The 27945-nt window shown below is 40.3% G+C and overlaps 1 protein-coding gene and 1 long non-coding RNA gene across 5 annotated transcripts in view; one reads left to right on the top strand and one right to left on the bottom strand.

Annotated features, from left to right (window-relative positions):
• The window catches only part of LOC308247298, a 119339-nt gene that overhangs the window by 69330 nt on the left and 22064 nt on the right, over positions 1-27945 (top strand). The gene's annotated exons all lie outside the window — the stretch shown is intronic.
• The window catches only part of UMAD1 (UBAP1-MVB12-associated (UMA) domain containing 1), a 198714-nt gene continuing 185695 nt past the window's right edge, over positions 14927-27945 (bottom strand). For 2 of the 3 annotated variants that reach the window (XM_080666238.1, XM_080666239.1), the window contains one exon: positions 14935-16868. In XM_080666238.1, coding sequence (XP_080522364.1) covers positions 16611-16868 — 258 coding nt within the window. In that variant the 3' untranslated portion in view covers positions 14935-16610. Of the gene's footprint in view, positions 16869-27945 lie in introns of all 3 variants that reach the window. The other variant, XM_080666237.1, reaches the window with a different exon arrangement.

The raw sequence follows: 27945 nt of genomic DNA, 5'->3' as shown, positions 1-27945 counted from the left end.
TCTAGCCACCTTAAAAACTTTTGTCTTTGGTGCTCTGCAGATCACTACTAGGTGATATCTAGGCATTGATTTTTGTGTGTATGCACGCTTTCTGAAATTGTGGTTTAATAGCTTTCAGCATTTCTGGAAATTTCTCAGCTGTTATCACTAGCTTGATTCTCTCCTTCTATGGCTCTCATTTGACATTATTAGACCTTCTCATTTTATCCTCAATGTTTTGCATTATTCTTATATTTTCCAGGTGTTTTATTTCTGAATTATATTTTAGTTAATTTATCCATTTCTATTTTCGCTAATTCTATTTTCACATGTGGCTAATGTGCCTCTTATGTTTTGTCCTTTTCTTTCAACATTTACGTATTTTACGTATAGATATTCCACTTAGTTATTTTTCAGAACTGCCTGATTATCCCTGGTAGTTTTCTGTTGCTCATTCTTCTGATTCCATACTTTGTTTCTTTAAGTACTTCATAAGCAGCTATTCTATTTCTGACAGTTCTAATATAGATGGCTTACCTCCTCATGTGCTTGATGTCTTTAATTTTGAACTAATACTTGCCTAATGATAATTATAGGACTCTGATGGGATATATCGTAGGATGCTTTCTTATAGAGATTTGATTTGTTCTGAGAGGAGCTGGGGAGACTACCAATCTGACTTAATACAGCATCTCAAGTTCAATTCCCCTTCCTTGCTGTTAACCCTAGCTTCAGTTTTTTACTGGTATTGTCTCTTAGTATAATATAGTTTCTCTCCTTTGTTTCTTGCTCAACATATTTATCTGTTTGTTGCTCCAAGCTCCAGTGTTGACTCAGCTAGTTCCTTTTTATTTGGGGGGGTGAGAGAGAGGAGGAAAGGGCTTGGAGATTTTTTTGCCCAGTTCCAGGGAATCCAACACCAAACCCAAATGTTTTATATAGGATCCAATTGGTTTCCAGTATAATGCCTTGTCGGGCATTGCTACTGGAAGTGGAAGTCCTTTTCTTAATTTGTAAAGGTCAATAAATGAAACATACATGCTGAAAATTCTGCCTCAGTTTTCCCAGCACAAGGTATCCTATTACCATTTAAAGGGTAAAGTATCTTTGTGTGTGTGTGTGTGTGTGTGTGTGTGTATTTTAAGTTTACAAATAAGAAAACTGTGGCCCCAAAAGGTTAAGTAACTTACCCAATTTGTGATAAACAGGTGACTAGAAACCATATTTTATATCCAATTCAGTAGTCTTTTCAATAAATCTACTATTTTTTAGGCATGATTTTAAGACATATATTAAATTCTACCTGTAATTGCTTGTATTATAACAAGGTCTGTAGTTTTATTTTATGTCTATTCGTACCCAAGTCTAGATATATACTGTATATAATCCATAAATAATCACATATATACAGAAATAAATCCAAGCCTATATAAAACTATTATAAATACAATTGAATATATAGACAGGCATGACTATAAGGAAGATAGCTTGTGATTACTAAAGGGAACTACAGAATCCTAAGCTTGTCTTTATCTAATAAGTATGGCCTTTAAAATCAAAATAATTGTACACATAGGACATTTGTTTTTACTTATGCACAAAAGCAAGTAATTTCTGGTAAAAAAATTATAATGATCTGGATTAGCTATGTTAAACTATATCTCAAGTAGGCTTTTAAATAATTTCTTCATTGAGTAAACTCGTAGGTTAAAATGATAAATCATAAGAATACACCAATGAAGAGAAAACGTGGGATTCCTTGTGGGCAGTGCTCTTCAATAGTCTAGGAATTCTGTCAACATAAACAGTCACTAGCTAGTACAAAATTAATACCATAGTTCAAGGAGAGCAAGGGCAGAACTTTACACAGTCAGTAGAGGAGTCTTTTTGTGTTAGGGAAGCCTGCTCTCAGACAACCTGGGAAGAAAGGATTAGAAGTACACCTGCTGATATACCAGCATTCCAAGGAAGTTATGAATGGCTGCTAGAAGCAACTTTAGCATTTTGTACATCCAGTCTGATATTCTATTGCATTACTTTTGTTCAGGAGAAGTATTTTTAAAGTTAAAATAATTGGGTTAATGTCCTAACCTTCGTTTTTAGGTATTTTGAATGTCAGGGTGGAGAGAGATATTTCTCAAAGTTCTTTTTAGATGTCATGGCCATATAAATCATTATATATCCCTTTTTAAAAGTTTTCATAGATTTGCTTTCCTCGGGGGCATTTTAGTGTCTTTAATTTTTATTTCCATGTTAGCACACCAAGGGAAGATGATGTACTTACAAGTTGCTTTTTTCTCCCTGGCTTTCTCTCTATTCGGGTTTTGATGTTCTACCTCCATTCCCCCAACCTCCAACCCCCCAAAACCTGTGGCATATAGCTCTATTTGTCAGATAGTTTATTTGAGGGGATTGCAAACTTTTAAAAAATCTGTTCTGCTACAATTGTTCACAGCCTGGGCCACATCTGTGACTACTCTTGAAAAACACTAACAGATGAAGATATGTATGAATTTTATGGGTGAGGATTAAGGTGTGGAGCTTGGAGTGGCAGAGCCTGTATCACCTCTAAAACAGAATGAGACCCTCAGTCCATTTAGAGGGAAGGGGACATGAAAGGACGAAGGTGGTTTCAACAAGCCCAGTCTGTAATTGGCATTCTCAGAGTCAACTTGTAACTTTTCAGTTGATGATTATTCGTTCATTGGATTGCTCAGAACCTTAGTTTCTTTTCAACTTCTGTCTTTTCTATAATAACATGGAATGTTACAGTACATGAATTTAAATTATTTATATTACACATACTTTCAAATCTGCTATAAAGTTTAAAAGTGATATCACTGGTATCTTTCATTGCCTTGAAATTTCCCACAAAGCCATCCCCTCTGGAGCTGGTGGTCTCTGTGTCTGGGTGTGAATGGGTCCCCCATCACATTACCTTCCCCTAGAGGGCTGTAAAATGAGATACTATCAACTTAAACATTCTTTGCACTCTAAGTTGTCTTGTATTATTATTTTTATTTTTCAGTGGTAATAATAGTTTCACTTAATAAAGGAAATCAGTCAATTCTGAGTGACTTAGTGGGAGAAGTTGGTGTCTAATAGTACAATAGATTGTTTCTAATTGTGTGACGCGATGTCCTCCTATTTAAGTCTCCTGATTCCGAATCAGAAGTTAGGGCAGTAAGAGAGGCTCGTGACAACCGGAGCAGCAGGGGACAGTTGGCATGGTCTCAGGAGAGCCAGTTTACTCATTATTTCAGTGTTTGTGAGAGTGAACACCTTCCAAGTGAAAATTAATTTCCCTTTTGGATTACTTATCACATTATTTTTAATGCTGAAGTTTTTCCACATTATCCTTGGCCACAATTATTTTTCCCAGAATGATTGAGGGGGGGGGGGAGTACATGGTTATTTCTAACAGCACATAAAATGAGATTTTGAGAGAGTTTATTCTCCGTGATTTCCTTTTAGACATTCTTAATAATGATCTTTCTTTAGAGGTAAACTAAATACATAACAGTGTTTAGTGATATGTATTAAAATGAAAGTGTTTTATTGGGAGGAGGGGCTGAAGCTGTCTTCAAAACATCCATGGAATAAAAAATTCTGTCTAAAAAAAATCTATTTCTGTCTAAAAAATGCCAAACAAAACCCGAAGCTTGCTACTCAAGGATAAGATCTTTCTGGGCTTGCCTGAAGTCCTGCTCATCTATGTTACATCTGTCACCCAAAACTGGCCTGTTAGTGAATGGCAGGGACAAAAGGCCTTTCTTAACCTATCCAGCTGCTCCCACTGCTGCCAGGGCATCTCTGGGCTATGCCTAGCATCCAGGAGGCAAGCCAGAGGAGCATGAAATCAGCCACAGTTTCCGCTTCCCCCTCTTCCTGCTCCCCGATCCCACCCAGGCCTGGCATTCCGAGGGGCTGGAGGAGCTTCTGAGACCTGTCCAGGTCCCTCGGCCAGCTCTGCGCATGGGCAGCCCCTGGACGGGAGCACATCCCAAGCTGCCAAACATTTGGTGTCACTTCCTCACACTGAACTTTCAGCTGACTTTCCAAGCAGGAAGCATTTTGGGGGAATTTTTCTATCACTTCCTTAGGAGGGCTTACTGGATGGGTTTTTCATATCCTTACCTAGAGCCATATTTAAGATAAGTTCCATAAGTTATGAAATAACTTTGGTCGATAAAATGCACTATAAACGTGATAGTAAAGGGTGAAGAAAATCTCATATTTCAACTTTAGTACTATGAATGTTGTGTATGAATGAGTTTTTCCTTAAAAAGGGTTCTGAGGAAAGAGATTCATCCTAAAAATAGGCAGACTGGCTCTGGCCAGGTGGCTCAGTTGGTTGGAGCATCGCCCTGTACATAAAAAACGTTGTGGGTTTGATTGCCCTTCAGAGCACATACCTAGGTTGCAGGTTCGATCCCCAGTCGGGGTGTGTACAGGAGGCAACCAATTGATGTTTCTCTCCCACATACATGTTTCTCTCTCTCTCCCTCTCTCTAAAATCAATGAAAACACATCCTCAGGTGAGGGCTTAAAAAACAAAAAAAGGCCAACTGAAGCCAGAGTACATCCAGGGAAGGTGTGGGGACCTGAGAAGTGGCAGTGAAATCCTTGTTGATTAGGTACAGTGGTATCACTTTTTTTTTTTTTTTTTTTTTTTTTTTTTTTTTTTTTTACTTCTCTGTGTGTGTATTAGGTTAGATGAGAAAGTGCAACTTAGGAAAGTAAATGGATCTTTATCCTCCGCAAATAATCTCCTTCCCCCCTTTTAAACTGAGAACCAGCAGACAAAGATCATTGTCACTGGAAACATCCTCAAATACTTCAGATAGACAGGCCTGGAAGGCTCTATATTTAAGTTGGGATCTACTTAAGCTCAGGGAAATACTGAGTTTGGGTTACAGTGACTGAGAAGAATTAAATGTTAGTGAGGCATTTAACTGTACCTAGCTATATGTATTTCTTTAGCCCTAGCTCTATATGTGACTTTCTTTAGTGTTTAGAATGTGGAGTGTAGGTTTATTATGTGAATTTTAATTAAAAAGGATGTTCTTAGTGGAAGTTTATTAGGGGCATGAGGAAAGCTCTTGTTTTTTCCTGACACAAGAAAATGATTAGACTGATGTCATCCCTTCCATTTCTTCTTCCCACCTTGAACATGGAATTGCAGAGTTGTAAATAGTGTTGACTTTCACTCTTTGCACCTAATGTTTCATTCACAAAAGTACAAAACAAAAGCCCCATGAAGTGGCTGCTATGGCTAGTACCAGGGAAAATGCTGTTCTCTCAGGGAGAAAAACACAAAACTTCTATGTCTGAGAAGCAGGCATAGTCCAGAGAGGTAAAGGTTCTGTCCATAGCAGAGGAGCACAGCAGGCCAACTTCTTTAACTGGTGGGAGATACATATTTGGGAGAGGATCTGGTGTCTGGAGGGTGTGTATGCTGAGAACACACCGAAACAGGGAGCAAGGAAGAAGTAAGGAGGAAGAAAGGGTACTAAACCTCTGCTGACAGTGGTGACAGCAAATCTTACACTGTCATCGAAGATCTTTTAGATGAGTGTGGCTGGTCAGTCATTTACGATTGACAGCTGGGTACGTTTCTAAGGAAGCAGGCCCAGGTTGAAGGATACAGCATCTTTAGTCCTCCAGCACAACCAGAGCAGGAAGCCCAGAGGTCTCCCACCTAGAGGGTGTGATAGGTTGCACTGGGAAATGAGGCTTTTAGCACAATCGATGTGCAAAGAGAAATGGTGCCTCCAGTGTATCTCCAGGAACACTAGAAAAGCCTGAATGGAAATAACCTACACTCAAGAGACAATTGCTTTGCTTAACGGAGGTTTGATTCCTACAGTCACTCTCTGATAGGTGTACAAGCCAAGTGTAGAATCTTATAGTCACTTAAAAACACTGGGGTGGTGCACCTCAGATAAGTAGAGATAGTTTCAGCAGATAGTCTTTCAGTTAGGGGGGAAAAGAGAAAGGAACTATCGACCCTCAGTCCTCATTTAACACAATTTTTTAATCAAGAATAGGACAATAAAAAAGCTTAAGAACTTCCTTTCAAGTTTAGTTCTGGAGACTATTTTTGCTCAAAAGCTTGTCTAATGAAAGATTTTATTACTTCTTGATGTTATATAGTGTTTCCAAGTTGTTATTCAGACAAGAGAAAGACAAATTTGTGTTAACCAATAAAACAGGGATTTTTTCTTGTACATTTTTATAGACTAAATGAATGTTTAAAGAGATTGGCTACTATTGTTTCCCCTTTTGTTGAAAATATTGTATATCTTTGCACCTAGGGGGAAGAGAGTACCCATAAAAATGAGGAACTTTAGAGGTTGCAATAATTAATGTGACCATAGTGGTTACAAATTTGATAGATTATGATTTTATACAAAATTAATCAATTAGAAAAATTAAAAAGTTGAATTCATGCAGTAAACTGGTTACCAAATGAATGGATCAGTTAAAGAATATTTTAGAACCTGCTTTGATTGCATGAAAAAAAAATCAGCATGATGGTCAGTTAATTATTTGTTTTCCCTCAAAAGTAAAATGATCCTTCAAAAATGTACACTGCTATCAAAAGGGTTAATATTTCTAAATCCTTCAGTAAGGTTAGGTTACACAAAAACAACATGTCATAACCCCATTAAAACATCAGGCATTCAATTTGTATGGTACGTATTTAAATCTATACAAATCCACAATTTTAAAAAAGCCACGTAATTTAATTAGCATTAATCAATGTTGATTTACTAGAAGGCAGAAGCAAGTTCCCTCTGTGTATACATTAAGGTAAACCAAAAAATAAAGCTCAAGTCACAATAGATAGATTCATAGTCACTTATATCCCCCAAATTTAATCTAAAGACATAATCAGCACTGTCTAAAAGGTTATAATAAACACAAAATATGTCTATTGTATTAGTACTGATACAGCTTAACCAAACAAAAGGTACATTTCTACTTTTAAAAAATTTAAGAAGCTAAATTATTTAGGATACAAGATAAGTTTGGGGTCATTTAGGTAATGTAAGGTTGTCTAACGACTTCCAACACAGATTCAAGGGCAAATTCTAATGTTTCTAATGTAGATGGGACAAGGACCTTATACATTTCCTTCGATCAGTGGCGATTCAATTATTTGCCCTTTCAACACACTTTTACTGAGCCCACACTATGTGGTATCATGTTAAGCATGGGAATGTAGGGATCCATTCACAGAGTTCCGAAGTAGACAAGTAAATAGTTACAATGCTGTGGGTCAAGAGCCTTGAAAGAGGGGCACACAAGATGCTGGAGGAACATGGAAGGACAAACAGTCCAGCTTAGGAGGAGTAAGGAAAGGCTTCCCAGAGGAGGTGGCACCTGAATGAAACCTTGTAAAAGGATTTAGCCACAGATTGGGTCACTTGAGGTGGCTGGAATGAACGCAGCTTCTGTAGTGTACATACTACTTAAAAAAAAGTCTCTTCCATCACAGTGTGTTTTGCAAGGATAGGTTTATTATTTAGCTGATTTTGTGAGCTCCATTCTGCCTTTTTTCTGATGTTTTATGCAAGTTGACTACTAATGATGAATAAGAACAGTCTGAATGCATTGTTGCTGCATAAGTGTAATGTGGTGTGGTTTTTGCACTTAAAAGAGGCATTCAGATGCTCTTGTTGGAAATGTTCATGCAAAGCCTCTGACTGCTTTTAGTGGGTCTCAGCAGTGGTTTCCCATCTGCAGAGCACTGAGAGCTGGTTTGACGCTGGAGAGGATTGAAACGCTTCCTATTGTGATCCTAAATTTCATATTCACAATATTTCCTAAAGTAGAAAAGCGTTCTGTGACCAGAGAAATCAAACAAACAATAAAAAGGTAAAGAAGGGAAGGTCAGGGCATTCCAGGCAAAAAGAACAGACGGTAAGAATGGTGAGAGAAGGTACGGTGTGTTCAGTAGGGCACTGCACAACAGGGCGAGAACACAGAGGACAAGAGTAGGAACATCACAAGGTGAGGCTAGAGAGGCACATGGGCGCCCCTTAAGGTGCTTCGATTCTCCAGAAGATACTAGAAAGTTTTTGAAGATTTTAATCTGTTTTTAAACAAGTTCCTTCTGGCTTTAGCATAGAGAATGGATGGGATGGGGGGCAAAACTGGATGCAGGGACATCCATTAGGAGAAATGAGAAAGACCTGGACTGAAGTAAGGGCAGTAGGTATGGAGACAGAAGCACACATTTAAGAGAGAAGCCTTGAAAGATGCACAGTTAATCAAAGTTTATCATCCATCGAGTATGGAGGTGAGTATGAAGTAAGAATGGCTAGACTCCTGGATTTCCTGCTTGGATAATCCAGGGCTTCAAATGATATGGCCAGGACTTGAGACATGAGGGAAGGATGGCTGTCAGCAGTACGCCAGCAAACGAGGTGCTGCCTTCCCCTTACCTCTGGGCTCAGGTTGATGGATGCTGATTGAACCAGGTCAGGTTATGTGTCTGTCCCTTGGGATTCAGGAATGGTAACAATAATTCACTATTTCCATCAGGGCCAGAGGAACTCCCAAAAGAAAAGCAGAGCAACAGAGGGGGGGATGAGAAAAAGTGTGGAGGAAATAAAAACAGCAGCTACCCCAGTTTGTGATAGAAACTAAGAGGAGAGTCAAGTGAGATGTCTCAGAGCTAATGATGGACATGGAACTTGAGCGAGTTCTGGGGGAGAGGTCGATGTGGATGTCAGTAGTGGCAGACAGGAATGAATAGGACTGTACAGGGAGAAGACAGAAAGGGGAGGAGAGCCAAGATGGAATTCGGGTCACACCGACATTTTAGGAATGGAGTAAAGAAAAGAAGTCCCCAATAGTCTGAGATGGGATGAAGCTGAGAAAGGCAGTCACAGCAGTCAGGGGTGAAAACAATCTCAGCAGTGGAATTAGGTGGAGGTGGCTCCTGCATGAACCCGTTCAGTGGAGGTTCTAACCAGGGATGGGAAGTCCAATTACAGTAGGTAGAGGAGTGAATAGAAAATAAGGAAATGGAGACACAAATATAGACCACTCTCTCCAGAGCTTGATTCTAGGCCTGGCCAGTGTTGCCAAGTGGTTAGAGTATCACTACATGCACCGAAGGGCCTCGGGTTTGATTCCCAGTGAAGAGCACAAAAGCATGTACCTGGGTTGCAGGTTTGATCCCCAGTCAATGTGTCTCTTTCACATTCTCTCTCCTTTTCTCTTTTTCCCCTTTCCCAGTTTCTCCTCTCCCTCTCTCTCCTTCTCCCTCCTTTCCTTCCACCCAATCTAAAAATAATTAATGGGAAAAATATCCTCGGGTGAGGATTAAAAAAAACAACAAAGAAAAGAAAGGAAAAGGAAGCTTGACTCCAAAGAGAAGGGGCAAGTTTATAGCTGGAGTTGGCGGAGAAATAGCTACACATGTATATGACAGGGAAGAGAACTGCGGAGTATGAAATGTTAGGATGTAGAAGGGTACTAAAAGAATCATGCACTACTGTTCCTAGGGGCAAAAGTGTTTTTTTTCTAAAGCAAGGTCATTTTAAATACCCACATGTGCTTGAAGGAAAGCATATAAAAAAGGAAAACAGCTTTTCAAGGACAGGTCAGATAGGATTAATAAATTCTGGCACAGGAATATATGCAAATATAACTAAGAACACACAAGGGATACTTGGCAGCTAGATAGAGCTTTAAATGAGTTCGTCCACAGGACCAAAATACACGGTATTGTCTAGAATCCATTCTTACTCATCATGAGGACATACATAGTCATTATGGACAGAGGAAAACACAACCTGAAAAACATGGAGAATACCCAAAACAGACCAACGGCACAATTTGTAGCCGCTTGGTAAACTAAGCATTATTTTCAGCTGTGTAAACACTGCATGACAATTGGGGGAACTTACTACAGCCCGAAAAACTACCCAAGTTTTGAAATTCTATTCCTTTGCTTTTGGAAAGTCTCATTTATAGATAACTTAATGATTTATTTCATCTGTTCACTCATTCATTCAACAAATCCTGGTGGAGGATTTGTTATGTGCTAAGTACAAGTCGGATAGAACAGTGGTCGGCAAACTCATTAGTCAACAGAGCCAAATATCAACAGTACAACGATTGAAATTTCTTTTGAGAGCCAAATTTTTTAAACTTAAACTTCTTCTAACGCCACTTCTTCAAAATAGACTCGCCAGGCCGTGGTATTTTGTGGAAGAGCCAAAGAGCCACATGTGACTCTCGAGCCGCGGTTTGCCGACCACTGGGATAGAACATTAATAAGAACATAGATCCTTCAGGGAAATGGGGTGGTGGCTGTACTTTGAAAACATATTCAATTTACCTTTTGTCTTTGTAACAGAAGATACAAAGGAAAACCTGTCAACAGTCTTCTTGGCTGGAGGAATAGAGAGAGCATACAGTGAAAAAACCTGGCAGGACACGTGGGCTTTACAAGGTGGAGGAACATTGGCCTAAGGATTCAAGCAGTTTTCCTTAGAGATTCGATAAGAAGAAGAAATCTAAATTCAGGCTGTGAAGTAGGCACAACAAGGAGGAAGTCTATATTTAATTATGGAAGTATAGACATATTTTTAAAATGCAATTTACTTTTGGCTCTTTATACATCTTACCCATATCATTCCGTCCTCTTAATCATATTCATTTCTACTGCTGCCCATATCCTTAGGGTCAGGAACCTTCAGTACCTATGTGAGGTAGGAACGTCTAGATCTGCCTCATAAACAGGAGCTAAGTTGCTTGCAAGAGGAAGAGGAAAGCTGAGTGTTACTGCTTTCTGCTGTGTTAGCTGATGGTTATGGCTGGTATAGTGCGAGATAGAAAACTAGATAGTCTGCCCATGCTCAGAAATACATTCTGATAAACACAAATTCTCGTGAAGATCCAAAACAAGGAAGAGGCCAGAGAGACGTACAGAGAATGAGTATTTAGGCTTTATCTGAGACCAACTGCCTGTTTACTGTTCAGCATCCATTTATTTCTTTTTGGTCCTGAGAAGGCCTATTCAAATGACTGAGCTAACTATGCCACACAGCATGTTGGTGTGCAGTGTACCCTGTAGGTGTAAAAACTTGGCTTTGTTTTGCCCTTGTTCATGAACAAAAGCTCCTTTTTTTGTTAGCCTCCCAAATGTTCCTTGCCATTATGAAGAATACATTAATTCTGAAACAAAATAAATTATGTACATTTTTGAAAAAATAGAAAAGAAAAACCTTACACATAAATATACATATGCACACTGAAACCGACATTATCCTGTTCCTCCTTCTATATTTCTGAGTTATAGTCAACACCTGTGGCCACACAAGGGGCAGACTTCACAGCTGCAACCCCAGATGTCAGACACTGGATTCTGCGTCCCTGGCAGCAGTCCCAAGTGGGACGTCGTCTCCTTAACTGACCTCTGAAATGGTCTATTGTCTGTTTCCCTCTCTGGCCTGGCTTGTAACTAACAAGCTGTCTGTAGGCTGGTTTGGAGTTAGCCTACTGAAGGCTTGTTCTGGATGCAATTATCCTTTGCCTTACCTTTGATTGTAAGGAATTTATTTCCTTTGTAGGAGTGAAAATTGGACTGGGAAAATTCTTGACAAAGAACTGTATTCAGGTTTCTTCCAAGGATAAAATGAAACACTATTTACTTTGATTGTTTCCCTGACCCCCAATGAAATTGGATGACATCAAGTTTGGTTTAGCATACAGTTGAGTTTTGGTTAATCAGAAGTACAAAGAGTTCCTTGGGGGCACTTCTCCCCTCTGAAAGAAAACTTAGTTTCCTTATGCTGCTTCTTAAAGCTACTTCTTAAAGGAGAAAATGAACCATTTCTCCTCTTAGAATCTTAAGGAGCTGCAACTTTGTTTTTGCTATTACTAAAGAAAGTCATCTACTGTAGAGAAAAGCTCTGTGTATCATGAGTTATCTTGGCTCTTTAAAGAGGAAAATGATTATATTAGAACCTTGCCTCTTCACCACTTGAAGAATAGCATTATGGGTAAGATGCAATCGTTGTGGGAATAAGGTAGGAAAAGGCCAAGTATCTAAAAGGGCTTCACTTACAGTGCAACATTCGTGGCCCCAAAGGGAAGGTCTATTTTGAATATAGTTATAGTCATGACAAGTTATAAAGAAATGTATCTGATATTTATAGGAAGATTAATTCTGAGAAGATTATAGAATATATCATCATATCCAACCTCAAATGGTATTCATCTGCACCATGTAAATCGTTCCAAATTTTCTTTATGTTAACTTTCTAATAATGTAAACATATCTCTTGGCCACCAAGAGATATGCTTTAGATTTGGAATCCCAATATAAATAAATGAATAATTAAATTGGAGAAAAGAGACATATCTCATACAGAAGAAATTCAAATTATATGTCTACTAACCCCTCAAGAATGTGGAGTATAATTCCCTACCCCTTGACTGTGGGCTATGCTTTTCAATTGAATAACAAAGAGCAGTGTATAAAAAGGGGAGGGGTGGAGTTACATGACAGTGGAGAGACCTGGCAAACACTACCTTGGCCACTTGATACAGGTTAACATCAGCAATGAGGTCATTTTGACAGCATGTACCTTTGATAGGATACGATCTCATTGAAGGTCAGTTCACCTTTGTAATATTTGCCCCCAAACGCATAACCATAGTCTAACCATGTGAAAAACATTAAATAAATCAGAGCTGAGGGACATCCTACAAAATCTGACAAGACTCCATGAACTGTCACAGTCACTAAAAATAATAAATAAATAAAAGTCTGAGATTGTAACAGCCAAATGGAGCCTAAGAATGACTAAGTATAATGTATTATACCAGATGGGATGCTGGAAGAAAAAAAGGACATTAGGAGAAAAGTGTGAAATTGGAATGGAGGGTGGATTTTAGTTAATAGTAATGTCCCAATGTTGGTTCCTTAGCTGTAGCAAATAGGAGAAACTAGATGAGAGGTATTCAAGAATGTTTCACTATTTTTGTAATTTTTCTATAATATAAAATTATTCTAAAATTATAATTTTATTTAAATTAAAAAATGATTAACATTGAGATATCAAGTTTAACAGATCCTATGCTTCAATCAATACATCTGTCTTTTTCACCCACACCTATCCACCAAACCATATGGCATCAAGAGTCATTTCCCTGATACATAGGAATACTTTACCTTTCAGGACCAATGAATGGAGTCAGACCAATTCCGAGAGTTTTAGATTTCCCAATAATATTTAGGTCATGGCCTTAGTAATATGACACAGTGCTCAAAAGATAATGTCCACAAGCCCGTATTTCTCAATAGCTTTAAAAGATATTACATCCTTCAGCCATCTATCCAATACACTGAAATTTCTTGTGAATGTTATTAATGACACGATTAATAGGACAATGCATTAATCTCTGAAGGTAGTACATTCTTTGCTAGATTACTGAGTGCAATATTCATTTACTGATCAATTGTTGTCAGGAGAGGTAAAGGGATAAGGTCTGATGGGCCACTTTTAGAATAAGGATGAGATCATTTCTTTTTACTCCCTATTTTTCCTTTATAATTATGAAAAATTAGGTTTCTCAGAATTTTAGGTATTTTTTCATACTGTTTTCAATTTATCATTTTACTTTGAGATAGGGGAAGAAAGTGTTGGTGTCAATGAATATTTTTAAAAAATGAGTGTGGGGTTTCTTGTTAATAAGAAACGTGCTTTTATTAACATTTGATGATATAATTTTTAAAGTTCAGTTAATCACAATTAACTAGAATAATAAATTGTCAGAATTGCCTCTCCAATTCTGTTTTCAGGAAAGGATGCAAATGCCATTTTTAAAAAGCTGGGGGAAAAATTCATGCAACTTCCTGCATATATTTTAGAGATAAAAATAGGATTAGTAAGATCACTTGTATATTCCATACTTACAGTACTTTATAATGATCATTTGTTAAGGGGGGAGAGGGAGTAAAAACCATACTGCTTGATAATAGGAGAAAAAAAGTGTTTGCTATGGAACTCTTAGCGAAGGAACTGCAGTAGAGTCAACTAACGTATCTTAGGAATATTTTTCATGAGGTAGTGCTAAATATGGAAAATAATCATGGGTGGGAGGGATATACAATAAATGTAGGTAGCTATTTTTTATATTACCCTTTAAAAACTTCAGTTAATTCATATTTTGCATTTCATTAGACCTTGGTATATGTGTGGTTAGTAATGAGAATAACAGTTCTCTTTCCTTGAACACTGATAATGTGTACAGATTTGCACTGCCAGGCCTTTGTCATGCACCATCTAAATGCACAACCCTGCAAGGTGCATACAATTACTATTTAACAGGCAAGGGAACCAAGGACACCAGAAGTTAGGGGAATGACTCAAAGGCCCACAGCTTGTAAGCGAGGGAGCCACTAGAAACTGCCTGCCTCAGATGCCTGAGCCCTTCCCCACCACAGCATATAGCTTTCTTACAAGTTATATTACCTTATTAATACTGTTCAAGTAAATGTGTTTCAGTGAGGAGTTAACTTAAGTCATTTAACCTTTCTAGGCTTCAAGTTTCACTTGGGTTAGATAGAGTTGGCTGGGTGACTTCTGTTTTCTTCCAGTTTTAAAATAGGAACACGATTTGTATACAGGATGAGAACATTAAAATGGCCATTTCCACATGTTTTTATTAATAATAGGTTATTAACACTGAGCTTATTGAATCTTGTGATGGAATCTATCTGGAGATGTTCATGTGATTTCTCTCAAATCCTTCAGTCCTGCCAGAATTAGTGAGTGATCTTACCACTTTCACTGTTATTCCTTAAGACTTGCATGTAAGAGGAAACGTCATGCTTTTCTCTACAATATACAAACTATTTAAATATTTGTCTCCTAAAGAATCAATGACTTTCAGACATGAATAATGCAAAGAAAATCAGTTTTTGGATCTGAAATTAATCAAAATATCAGTTTATTTTTATTCATACTTATTCAAATATAACAATTTTTAACAAGTGAAAATATGTATAAGCATATTTATAACACAATAGACATAAATATAAATAAAATGTATATGTATTTGAGACAAAACTTAATATAAATATTAGTAAATTGATGACATGCTTATATTTAGCTTTGAGATATATTAACATGGATATTTAAAAGGATGGGCTTTCACAAAAACTGCTATAAAATGTTCATATTTGTGTTAGTAATAAGTCATATTTCTTAGACTGATGTTTTAAGAAAACTATGTCAAGATCTAATTTAACCATTTACCTCTACGGTAACATTGTTTGTAAATTACACATTTTTTTCAATAGAAATGTTCCTTTATCTTGTAAATAACATAGGATTTTTATCAAGAACATGCCACATTTATTAAACATGCACAACACATTAAAATTTGAATAATTTATGTACCTTTATGCACAGTGTTCAGTTTTGCTATAAGCACTCTATCTTTGTGAAAAATATTCTAAAAATTTGGCACAGAATTAATAAACTATATTGTACTCTTCAGAACTAATGTGATTAAAATTTTTTATGGCACAGAAAACACTGTCACAGTTTACCTCTTCCTTTGCAGTTATTGACCAATGGCAGTTCTTTTCTGTTTTAGTTGGAATAAATAATGGCTATTCAATAGCCAAAAGTCATATCTAGGTGTTTTGCCTATACTCTAATTGGAAATGAGTTGATTTCAGTTTTTCTAGCCATAAAGCATTTCCATTTGTATTGTGGCCAATAAATTTCTAACTAAGGGTGTTAGCGATAATATGTATTATCATGAGATGTTTTTCTTTGGGAGGCAAAGAGGTTGACAGTAAATGTGGATCTCTTCCTGCACTGGGACCCTATGTGGTCAGGAGCATGGATGCCCTCTGAGGCAGAGCAGGGAGAGTTCTTGGGGAAGCTGGTGAGGGAGCACACTCCGAAGAAGCATCCAGGCAGAAGCAAAGGCAGGAACACAGGGAGCACTCAAGGTGCACAGGACTGCCATGGGTGTAAGGAAATGGAATGCATCATTCGGAGAAACAGCAGCCAGCGCATTCTTATATCAGCAAAATCCCCCTGCTTTTTAGGAAAAGTTTTCCATTTCCACATTGGTGTCTATATCAAGAATGAAGAAATTAAGCTAACTGGCACAATTTTTTTTCCTGAACTCATTCATAGACACTGTGGGAGAAGAAAGAGAATAATATCAACTCAAGCTTCCTCTAAACCAGAGAAGAGAATTCACACTCCCTCTCAGGGCAGACTTTAGACTTGTAGTAACCAAGGAAAATGCCATCGCTCTTTTTCACAGTTCTGCTAAGATCAACTTGAGGTGTTGTATTTTGAGAGCCTGGTTGAAGGAATCTACTCCTTTCATAAAACTATGATTACCTAATTTTTATATTTATTATTTGGCGGAAAGGAAGTAGAACTTAAGCTCAATTTTTATACAAATGTACTTTATTCTGAAAAACAGAGCAATGAACGTACTGTTCTTTACTTTATGATCCTTGCTTTTATGATCCTGAGGGCTTTTAGACAGTGAAATGCCAAAGAACATCAAACAGGTTAAATACAATGGCCAACTTTTGTTTTAAAGCTGTTAAGGTACAAATATGAAAACTATGAATCACAGAGCACTGAATTTTCAAGAGTAAAATCATACCAAAACCGTGATAAGTTTTCGCTGACATCACAGGTGAGCAGGTGGTCTGGAAGGTCACTGATGGTGCCCTGCACAGCCAGCACATGCGGGGCCAAGGTGAAGGGCACGTCGCTCAGAAGCTCGGCCATGAATGAGCTGTTTTCCAGAAGCTGGCCTGCCTTAGTTTCCGCCCCGGGGCCTGCTACAGTCACAATGGATGAGTTTTCTTTGCCAGTCTAAAAATACACATATATTCAAATCATTTAGACCTATGGCCTTGGAGGTTCAGTATGGTAAATGTGGCAAAATGAGAGAGAAAATGGGGGAATATGTAAGTATTCCCAGATCACAATGTAGCTATTTGCTTTACTTGTACATACAGCTCTACCAGGCTTTAAAATGAATCCTAAACCCTACTCTTACCACCCATGACCCCCTCTTGCTATTTCTCTAGCCCAGTAATGTCTACAAAGTCTGTCTGCTTTGCCAAACCTGGTGTATGCTTTCAGGCTCTTCAGAATTGCCAGATTCCCTGTGAAACCTTATATCAACACAGTCCAAAGTGACCTTGCCCACTTCAGAATGATTATGGAGCAAACTGCCTAGGATATTATTTCGCATTTCCTATATATGTGTCCTTGCCAGTTGCTGTTTCACATGCATATGTCTTATCCCCAACTAGACTCGAGGGTCCTTGAGGGCAGCAATCTAGTTGACATGTCTTTGTACTCTTTGCCTTGCATACTCGATTATCTTATCCTAACACCTACCTGAGAGTTGACTTCTGATGTGTGTCATGCTTATTGACTGATTGTCTGACTTTCATAGGAACTAACATGTTACTTAAGTTATTCAGACACAAAGAATTGGTAAACCACGCATACCGTAGTTTACCAAAAGATGTGCAGTAGGGTGTCCGAAGTGGAAACTAAGTGTCCATCAATGCTACAATGGATAAGTTGAAGTATATTTACAGCAATGAGAATAAACCACCTGCCACTAAAAGTGGCTGAAACCGAAATAAACCCAGTTTAGGCAAAAATTTACTCTCCCACCACCACCTGGTCTCACACGGAATAAAACTCTGGAGTCTTTACAGAGGCCTACAAGGCCCTGGCGACCTGGCCCCAGTGCCTCACTGCCTCCTTGCTGTTGCTCCTGTGTGCCCAGCCTGCTTCTGCCTCAGGCCTGTGCTTTTCAGTCCCGCTACCCAGGAGGTTCTGCTCTCAAATACATTGGGCCCCTTCTCTCACCTCCTTCCAAGTATTGGTCCAAATGCCACCTTCTCAACAAGGCTTTCCTGACCATCTTATTTAAACTGTGTCCTGCCCCCTCCTCTCTTCCCCTCCAGCACTCTCTCTCTCCTCTGCTCTTTTACTCTACACAGCCCTTAGCACCTTGTTCTATGTTATATACTTTCCTCATTATAATCCCTCAGAAACTTAAGGGGGTTTTGTCTCTCGTGTTCCCTGCTGTATCCCAAAATGCTCAGACCAGTGCCTAGCGCTCAATAAATATTTATTGGTTGGATGCAAGCAGACAAGATTTTGCCTGTGTGGGGTTTACATTATGATGGTTAAAATACTGATAAATTCCTTATCTCCAAGTCTATAGAAGAATGATTTTCTGTGTAAGAAATAATTTTGAAAAACTTTTTATGGAAATGTAAAGTACATACAGACAGGGTACATTAGAAGTTTACAGCTTGCTAATTTTAACCAGCTTAGACACCTATGAGCACCCAGATCAAGGAACAGAAATGACAAGCCCCCCAGCAACCCTCATAGTGCTTTCTGTCACCATCCTGACTTCTAACAGTATAGATTGGTTTACCTATTTTTGTATTTAAATGAAGGTAATCCTATAGTATGAACTCTTTTGTTTCTGGCTTCTATATAGGAGACTCATCCATATTTTTGCAGGGATAAAAAGAACTTATCATCACAAAGAAGATACATTCAGACTGATGGCTTAAAAGGATCACTTTGGTTGCCATATTGACAGTAGGTAGTGGGGTCTGGCGGCCAGGAAGAAGCAGCTGGGTAAGAGAGATGGCTGCAATGTGGATTAGGGTTGTGATAATCAAGGCGAGGTGAACGGTTAGATTTTGGGTAGACTTTGAGGATAAGGCCAACAGGATTTACAGATGAAAAGGATGTGGGGTTTGAGAGCAGAGTGGAGTCAGGATGAAGTCAGAGTTTTTGGCCTAAAAGCAGGAAAACCCAGAGTTCTGTTTTGGTCATTCCAGGTGCCTACCAGACATCCAAGTGGAGCTGCTAATAGACGGGGGGTATAATGCAAGTTGGAACTGGGAGGAAAGATCTGGTAGAGAAAGTCTTCTTGGTGCTTGTTTAAAAGGGTATGGTCAGGCCCAGCCCGAGTGGCTCAGTGGATGCACGTCAATCTGCGAACCAGGAGGTCATGGTTCGATTCCTGGTCAGCCCGGCTTGTGGGATCAATCCCCAGTTGGGGGGTGTCCAGGAGGCAGCTGATCAATGGTTGTCTTCCATCATGAATGTTTCTTTCTCCCTCTCCCTTTCTCTGTGAAATCAATAAAAATACATTTTTTTTAAGAAAAAGGGTATGGTCAGAAAGAAAAGTGAAGACAAATATGAGAACAGACAATTTTTTCAAGACATTGTGCCGTAAATGGGAGGAGATGTGGGACATGAGCTGGAAAGGAATGTGGGGTCAGTGAGGTGTTAGTTTCTGGTTTCTAAATTGGGAGAATAATGGCAGTCCATAGGCTAATGAGAAGAAGGTCATAAGAAAGGAAAAGGTAATGGAGATTCTGTAGAGGAGGAATTGCTATCTCATAGGCACCCCCAACACAGAGCAGAGGTCCTCAAGAATCATCCGGTAACCAAACACATCCCTATCCCATGGTCTTATACCTTGTGTGAAAATAAAACAGAGTGCTTACTTAAGATTGCAAACAGAACAGAATTAAGTGCACTCTGTGATGACAATTATTAGAAAGGTCCATTATGCAGTGGACAGAACCTGCCTACAGAAACCTAACTGGGACTTAAATAATTGTCCTCGGGTCAGCCGATGGCACACATATCAGTGAGTAATGATGCCACAGTTCCAGCCTCTCTAAAGGGCTTTCCCATATACAGTGTCAAGATTGAGTATGCACAGGGCGTTGGTTACCTTGGAGCAGCATGGCTGAGCGTTTAAGAGCACAGGGCCCAGAGCCAGACAGCATGGGTGCAAACGCAAGGTCTCCTGCAAATGGCCTTGGGCAAGGTATTTAACTTCTCTGTACCTCAGTTTCCTTACCTGTGTAATGAGATCAATAATAATGCCTATTTCATAGGATTGTTATGAGGATTAAATAATGTTTGTGAATAGAATGTTAGCTTCCACTTAAAAGTCTCAGATCCACTCATCTCTTTTGTTTTTGGCATTCACTGGTGGTTTGAATAATCTTACCACCTTCTTTATATCCTGCCTTCTTTCTAATCTCAGGTGCAAATGTTCCCTGGGTCTGTTCATCTCATCCTATACTTGAACTTTCTTCTTCCTGTGTACAGAATATTCTCCAGTTTCATTAGCCAAATCACACCCCCCTTCTTAAACAAAAGTAACCCTGAAATCTCACCTTCTCCACTAAAGCACTCTGCTGTCTAAACACACAACTTCTAAGGTTTAACTCCCAGCAACAATATTTACTTATTTGTTCATGCCTTCATTAATCTTCTTCCTGTTCTCTTACAAATCAGTCTTCCAGAATATAACTGAGGACAAGGCTATGTCAAACTATCCTATATAATAAAGAGGTAATATGCAAATTGACCATCACTCCCACACACAAGATGACCAGCAGGGGACGGCAGTTGGGAGGGACCAGGCCTGCAAGGGAGGGGCAGTTGGGGACAACTGAGCTGGCAGGGGAGGACAGTTAGGAGCAATCGGGCCGGCAGGGGAGCAATTAGGCGTCCATCACGCTGGCAGGGGAGTGGTTAGGGGGTGATCAGGCTGGCAGGCAGAAGCGGTTAGGGCAGCCTTGGGCAAACTATGGCCCGCAGGCCGGATCCGGCTGTTCTATTCGGTTCTCTTGCTCTCCCCTCCGCTCCTTTACTTTGAATTTATATTAGTTCATACAAACACTCCATCCATGCTTTTGTTCCAGCCCTCCGGTCCAGTTTAAGAACCCATTGTGGCCCTCGAGTCAAAAAGTTTGCCCACCCCTGGGTTAGGGGCAGGCAGGCAGGCGAGCAGCTGGGAGCCAGCAGTCCTGGATTGTGTGAGGGATGTCCGACTGCCTGGTGGGATCGGGCCTAAACGGGCAGTCGGAAATCCCTTGAGGGGTCCCAGATTGGAGAGGGTGCAGGCTGGGCTGAGGGACACACCCCCCTGTGCATGAATTTCATGCACTGGGCCTCTAGTGTATGTATGTATGTGTATATACATGTATGTATGTGTGTATGTGTGTGTATATATATATATATATATATGCCTAAGCGACCAGCTGACCTGCTGACCAGCCGGTAGCTATGACACGCACTGACCTCCAGGGGGCAGACACTCAATGCAGGAGTGGAAACTATAGGCATGGAAACATGGAACAGACTGATGAATCTCAGAGGGAAGAGGGGAGGAGAGAGGGTGGGAGCAGATTAACCAAAGATCTTATATGCATACTAGAGGCCTGGTACATGAATCCATGGGGTCCCTTGGCCTGGCCTGTGGGGATCAGGCCGAAATCAGCTCTGTGACATCCCACAAGGGATCCCGGATTGCAAGGGTGCAGGCCAGGCCAAGGGACCCAATTGAATCCGTGCACCAGGCCTGTAGTATCTAGAATAATAGGGGAATTGAGATGTGGTTTCCTGTTCCAGTTCTCCTTGATAAAACAGCCATATGACCAGAGGAGGTCACTTCATCCACCTGGGCTGGGCCTCAGTCTTCTATTCTGTAAAGTGAGTGGTGAGGGACAGAAAATGTTGATGACAGCCACTGGCATATATTGAACACTTACTTTGTGTGGGGGTCCATCTAGGCTGTTTAAATGTATTCACTCATTTAAGTTTTATAGCTTTGTGGGGTGTGCACTATTAGTCCCATGTTAAAAACAAGAGGACACTGGGGCACAGAAACGTTAAGGAAGTTGTTCCAGGTTATACAGCTCGTCTGTGGTAAGACTGAGAATCAAACCCAGTGACCTATAATACTCTAAGACATGTTACCTGCACACTTCTATGCTCTGGAGAGGTTGGCGGACTGAATGAACAAAACCTTGAGAATTTAGGGAACAGCATTAGAGAATATGACCATTCCTACATAGCATATCTTGGCTTAAATGAGAAGGGAAAAAAAGACTAATATATTTTACCTTTTGGAAGAAAGGACAGAAACTCATTAAGGTGACAGATCTTAGACTGAAGGAGAATAGAAGAGCAACTGTAATTTAATAGAGCTTTATCCCTGGAAATGAATCTACCAGTTTTCTGGGAGGGTAACACCATGGACAGTGAAACAAAACCGTCTATGACTGGTCGTCATCGAAACGGAGAAAAGGAAGGTATATGCGGAGACACTGCAGTGTTCTTTTCTGCCTTTGTATCTGTTTGAAAACCTCCCATAATCAAAAAGTTTCCAAAAATTAAACTGACTTTAACAATTCCATGGACAGAGTGCTGCCCCGGTGCCTCCTAGAAGGGCCTGGCTCTCAGCTGTGCTGCATGCACTGCCCCAGCACCCACCTCCAACAGTTGGCTGGAGTGCACTGTTACAGTCTCCACGGAGCCTGCCTGCCCTCTTGGCAGCAGGGTGAGTGCCATGATGCAGCTGCTGCTGGCATGCTGAGAGCTGGAAAGGGAGACATTATCGGGCAAAGCAAGAGCAAGTCACAAAGAGAATGTGAGTCAACATTCAAGGACCCCACACCCACTAACCCTGATCACCAAGTCTCCAGCTTGGCAGCCAGTGGGAGCAGAGGTGGGGGCTGAGTGCTGAGACAGGTGCCTGGCTCCCCTGCAGAAAGCAGCCCTCTCTCTCAGACACAAAGTCTTCCAATTTTTTTCATTTGCATAACAAAATGGGTCTTTAAAAGGAAGAATGAGTATGTTAACCACAAAAGAGCAAAAAGAAAAGAATCAATTAACCTTATGGTTAATAGCCAGATTTTTAAAAATTACTTCAAATATTATATTCATAAAACATGTTCATTATTTTTATGAGTAATCCCGCTCACAGAAATGCTGCTATGATAATGTTCCTGAGTGTAATTTCCTTCATTTAACCTAGCTCTAATACTTCTGTTGCAAATGAGCGTTTTCCCTTTCATGGTTTAAATATGGGTATACCATGTCAGAATGGCTCTTCAATCGTAAGGAGAAAATAAATTTCCTTATCAATATCATTACAACAAGCAAAATTTATAATTAGCTCTTTTCATGATTGTGTAAAAATCCAATTTTGTTCATCAGTTAACCTGTTACAAAATGGACTGGCCCGAGTTTATCTGGTTCCTCGAATTCTGTTATCTGTGTCTCAAATAATTCGAAGAGCTTTACAGACACTATTCCTCCCATGATTTCAGAGGGGCTATAAAGAGTCATGAGGTTGAGTCTGTGAAATCTTCTCTGAGCTTAGAAAAAGCACGTTCTAAGAATAAAGGGCACATAACACAGTTTAGTGAAGTCACATTCCTGGGGCAGCAGCAGGTTAGTGGCATCCGTGAGCCTCACTCTTGGGTGTATAAAGCGAGGAAATGCAGTTTTAAGAACAGACAACTTCCTTTTTCCTGGCACAAAAGCCCCAACAACCACTATGAAATCTGTGAAGGGCTGCCAACTTTGCAAACCCACTAACAATTTGGAAACCTCATCTACTTGGCCATATCTGACTAACATATGAACACTTTATTAATAGGAACATCACCTATGGTTGGCATCTTTTATAACACCCTGCTTTTTCCTCCTGCATTCCATGCCTTAGATACGTAGAGATAAAATAGTGTCCTATAAAGGCAAATTTTTGAAGCATTAAAATGTAGAAACCAGCCTTAACCAAAACAGTAATAGAACCTATTAAAGGAACAGGAAAGCAGATATAAAACACCCATCCACCATATTCAATTGACATGCAAAGATGGTAACTATACCAAGCATATTTTTAGGAGATGTGTTGTAGTAAGAAGAGCTATGCCTTTAAATTCTAATGTCTATAGATAAAAGACGTGTTCCTTTGAACAGCAGCCTGAACAGGCAACACTGTCACTTTATCTCCCCAGATAACTATCCATTCTATTCTGGCTTCAACTGGTTATCTGCTTGCATTACATCAGCTTCTTGATGGGGGAGGGCTGCGGTGCAAATCTGAGTCAGAAGCATCAGGGGACAAGAGGAAAAGGTGATATAAGCAATGGCACAAGTAAGGCAGTCCTCAGGCTTATTTTTCCTAAGAAGCTGGTCGCTAATAAATGTCTGGCTAGCTGAGAAAAGCCAGAGGACTTACACCTACGTAAGTCCTGAGCAACAGTCGCCTTTCACTTGTGAGAAATTATGTTGCAGTGGTAGAGACTTTTCTGATTTTTCTGCAAATCCTCACTACCCAGAACCGTAGTTTGTATACATAACAAGTGCTCACCAGATAGTTATGGCAATGAACCTGTTTCCCTTGTTTCTCAGATACTCTAGGCACCCCAGACTTGATTTTTAAATTGAGGGGTTAGGCCAAAGAAACAAAGAAAAGCCCAGAACACTTCACCCCTGGTAGAGATAAATTAGTGGGAGAAAGCTGAATTCACGGAAAATCTACGTGTTCCATGACCCCTGGGCTCCAAATACCATATATTTGATTAGCAAACTAAGCGACTAGGTTAGCAAGTAGAGAATTTCCTTATTCCTTTAACTTCCTGATCTGGGATATCATTTCACTTTAAATTTTGGCTCATGTGTGTTTTTTTTTCAATGTTGGTTCCCTTTCCTCTTCTTTTCCCCTCAGTATTTCCACCTCATTGTGCTGCCTGCTTCTCTCATCTTTCTTAAAAAATAAAAATAAAAAAAAGTTCTGACTTCCTCTTTTCAGAACTCCAGCTGAATGGATGCAAGTGAAGAAGGGGAAGTAAGGGCTGGCACTTGCTTCTGTAATCTGTTCATCTTTCTTGGAAACATGGCTTGACTGAAGCTGGAAAATCTGTACCAGCCAACTGGAGTGGGGGAGCGGTGGAAAGAGGGAAGAGAGCATTTTAGGAAAGGAACCAGCAAGAAACTGTTCAATGTGGGATCCTGTTTGCACTAGTTTTGAAAAAACAAAAGGCTATTCCAGTGATTTTCTTTAAAAAAAAAAAATTTTTTTTAATTAGTTTATAGAAGTTTATAATCCCTCCCCTTAAGCTGACCAGAAATCTCATTTTCCCAGCAGGCCTCTCCCCTCCTTCACAGGTATATTTCACCCCTTCTCTTCTCTATCCCTACATGACCACTTCCTCCTCGCTGTCAGCAGGTGGGCTTGCCTCCTACTTGACAATCAGGTGAGGATCTCCTCAACCGGCCCCACCCAAAAAACGTATCTGCATTTGCACCCATCTGTGCTTCCCACGCCACAGGGGCAAGGTGCCCTCCTCCCCTCATCTAACTCCTCGCTGGTGCTCCACACCCACCCTGTCCCCACTCTTCAAGGACACGGGTGCAACAGTGAGAAGGCATCTCCTAATTGCTCATCTTTCATATGATCAATGCCCCAGTTACAGAAAACCCTCCGTGTCTGTATCGCCACTGCCATCGCACCCACTGCACTCCCGCACCAGCTCTGCTGCTGCTCACACCAGCCCGAGCCCACGGTGGGCACTATCCTCCACTCCTCACCCGCTGCCCCTCTACCAACACTGCTTTCTCCACCGTAACTAACAATCACTTTATTTTTTTTTGCTAAACTCAGAGGTTTTGAAGCGCTAATCTTTTATGATCTCTTTGTCCTGCTTAAAACTGGCGACTATGTTTTTATTTCTTGGTTTTTGTGCCACTTCTTAGTTTTGCCTCTTTCTGAGGTGATGGTATTCTCTAGGGCCTTGTTTCTGTTCCTTTATTCTTTAATCTCAACATTCCTACCAGGATGAGCTTATCCATATCCATGGTGCCGACTGCCCTATCGTCCTCTTCCCAAAGGTAAGTCAGTACGTAGATAAATGTGTGTGTGCATGCACACCCCCCCAATCTCAAACCCAGATTTCTATTAGAACTCCTAACCCATATATTCAACTCCTATTATACATTTTCTTTTTGGATATTCCATAAAAATCTTAAACTCAGTGTGTTCTAAACCCGGTTCTCATCTCCTTCCTAACACTACCCCCCAACTTACTGAATGGTCTTCTAATAGTTCCCTTGTTGATGGAGGGAACCAATAAGTTGCCCAACACACAAACCTGAATTATTGTTGACTTCTCTCCCTGGCATGTCACTTCCTCCATCCAGTAAAGGACTGAGACCTACTGATTTTGATGTTCTTAATATCTCCCCAAGTTTCATCTGTCTCTTTGCAGGTCCACTGTTCTCTCATTTCAGGCCACTGTAGTCTCCTGCCTTGAATGTTGCATGAGTTTTCTGCATATGGCCTTGCTCCCCATACACTACTTTCTCCCTCCCTGTCACTGGTGGTATCTAAAACACATGCTTTTCCTTGCTTAAAACTCCTAGGTGCCTTTGGAGAAAAAAACCAAACTCCTTATCATAGTACAAAAGGTATGATCTAGCCTTGCTATCCCTCCAATTTCTTTTATCACCATTCCCTAAACTCTTTACTGTATCCCACACCAAGCTATTTGCTACTATCCAGATATGCCAGGCTCACTCAATTACTTTTGCCTAAACTAGGACATCTTTCTCTCTTCTTCTTCTCACCCACTTAAACTTGTGCTTTAGGATGTACATCAAGACTCTTTTAGAAAGATTTCCTGAAGTAACTCCTCAAACCTGGGCTGCCTGCCTGTCCATGTGTTCCCATAACAGCCTGTGCACAGCTCTCACAGCATGTATCATCCTGGAACAGAGTTCTTTGCACCCTCCTGAAACTATGGGCAGCGCAAAGCCCGAGAAAAGAGCTTTCTTCTCCATTTCCCTCCCAGTCAGAACAACGCCTGGTTCATAGCAGGTGATCAACACAGGGTTATCCAGTTACTAAAAAATTTCTTCCTAAACTTTATATTCGAATTTATTCAGAATAAGCTAGGAGTCATTATGTTGACCCTGGATTTCTAAATCTGTTTGGGTTTTTTTCCTAACAAGATTCTACCAACTGTTTTCACCAACATGGTGAACTGTGGATGGTATTAAATACTAGTATAGACAGAATAAAAACTGGTTTGAGACCCCAGCTACATCTATTTCCTAAAGAATGAGATGGGTTGTTCTTGACTTGCCAAATGAACATCACAAATATGTCTCCCAAAGGAAATTTAATAGGTCCTGCTACAATGTTGACGAAACTGTTGGGGAAATATATTTACCAGAGGTTCACCTTATGTACTCCACATTCCCCTTAATCAACTGTCTTCGTCTGTTCAGGCTACTACTTAAAAAAAATAAATAAATAGCACAACCATAGGCAGGATGGCTTATACCCAACAAAACTTCTTTTCTCAGTTCTGGAGCCTGAGAAGCTCCAGATGTGGCTGCAGCAGACTCAGTGTCTGGCGAGGGCCTGTTCCTGGTGTGTAGATGGCTCTCTTTTTGCTTTAACGTCACAGGGCAGAAGGGGCCAGGGAGCTCTCTGGGGCCTTTTATAAAGACACGAATCCCATCTAGGAGGACTACACCCTCATGACCTAATCACCTCCCAAAGGCCCCACCTCCAAATATCCTCACATTGAGGATTAAATTTCAACCTAAGAATGTGGGTGTGGGGCCTCAATCAGTCTATAACATCAGCCCGCCTTACACACTCTTCTCTCCCAGGATCCAGTAATTCTCCACAACTGTGCAGTCCAGTCTGAAGGAGTTGGAGTGTAGCATGTGTTTAGGGGCAGGAGTATGGGGAAAGGGCCAGCAACAGGGTGGCAGGACTAGGCATGCATTGCAAGGGGAGAAAAGCCTCAGAGATGAGAGCTAAAAAGAGGGTAGGAGAGGGGATGGTTTAATTTCTGTTCAGCCTCTTTCTTACTTCTCTGGTTTCCATGGAGGGGTTTTTCTCTAAGCTTGCTGGCCTTCTGGCTCCGCCCCTGTTCCTCCCCAAGGAGGCAGACTGAGTTACATGGTTGGTGGATGACAGCCCTGGGTCCCCCTTTCTAGAAGGGGGAGCTAAACCACCGGACCCGAGACCTGGAGAAAGTCTCTTTCTGCCTGGATGAGGGGAGACAAGTAA

Source organism: Plecotus auritus, assembly GCF_963455305.1.
Source record: "Plecotus auritus genome assembly, chromosome: 4".
NCBI lineage: Eukaryota > Metazoa > Chordata > Mammalia > Chiroptera > Vespertilionidae > Plecotus > Plecotus auritus.
Note: the sequence above shows the minus strand (reverse complement) of the source record. Positions and strands in the feature narration are given on the sequence as shown.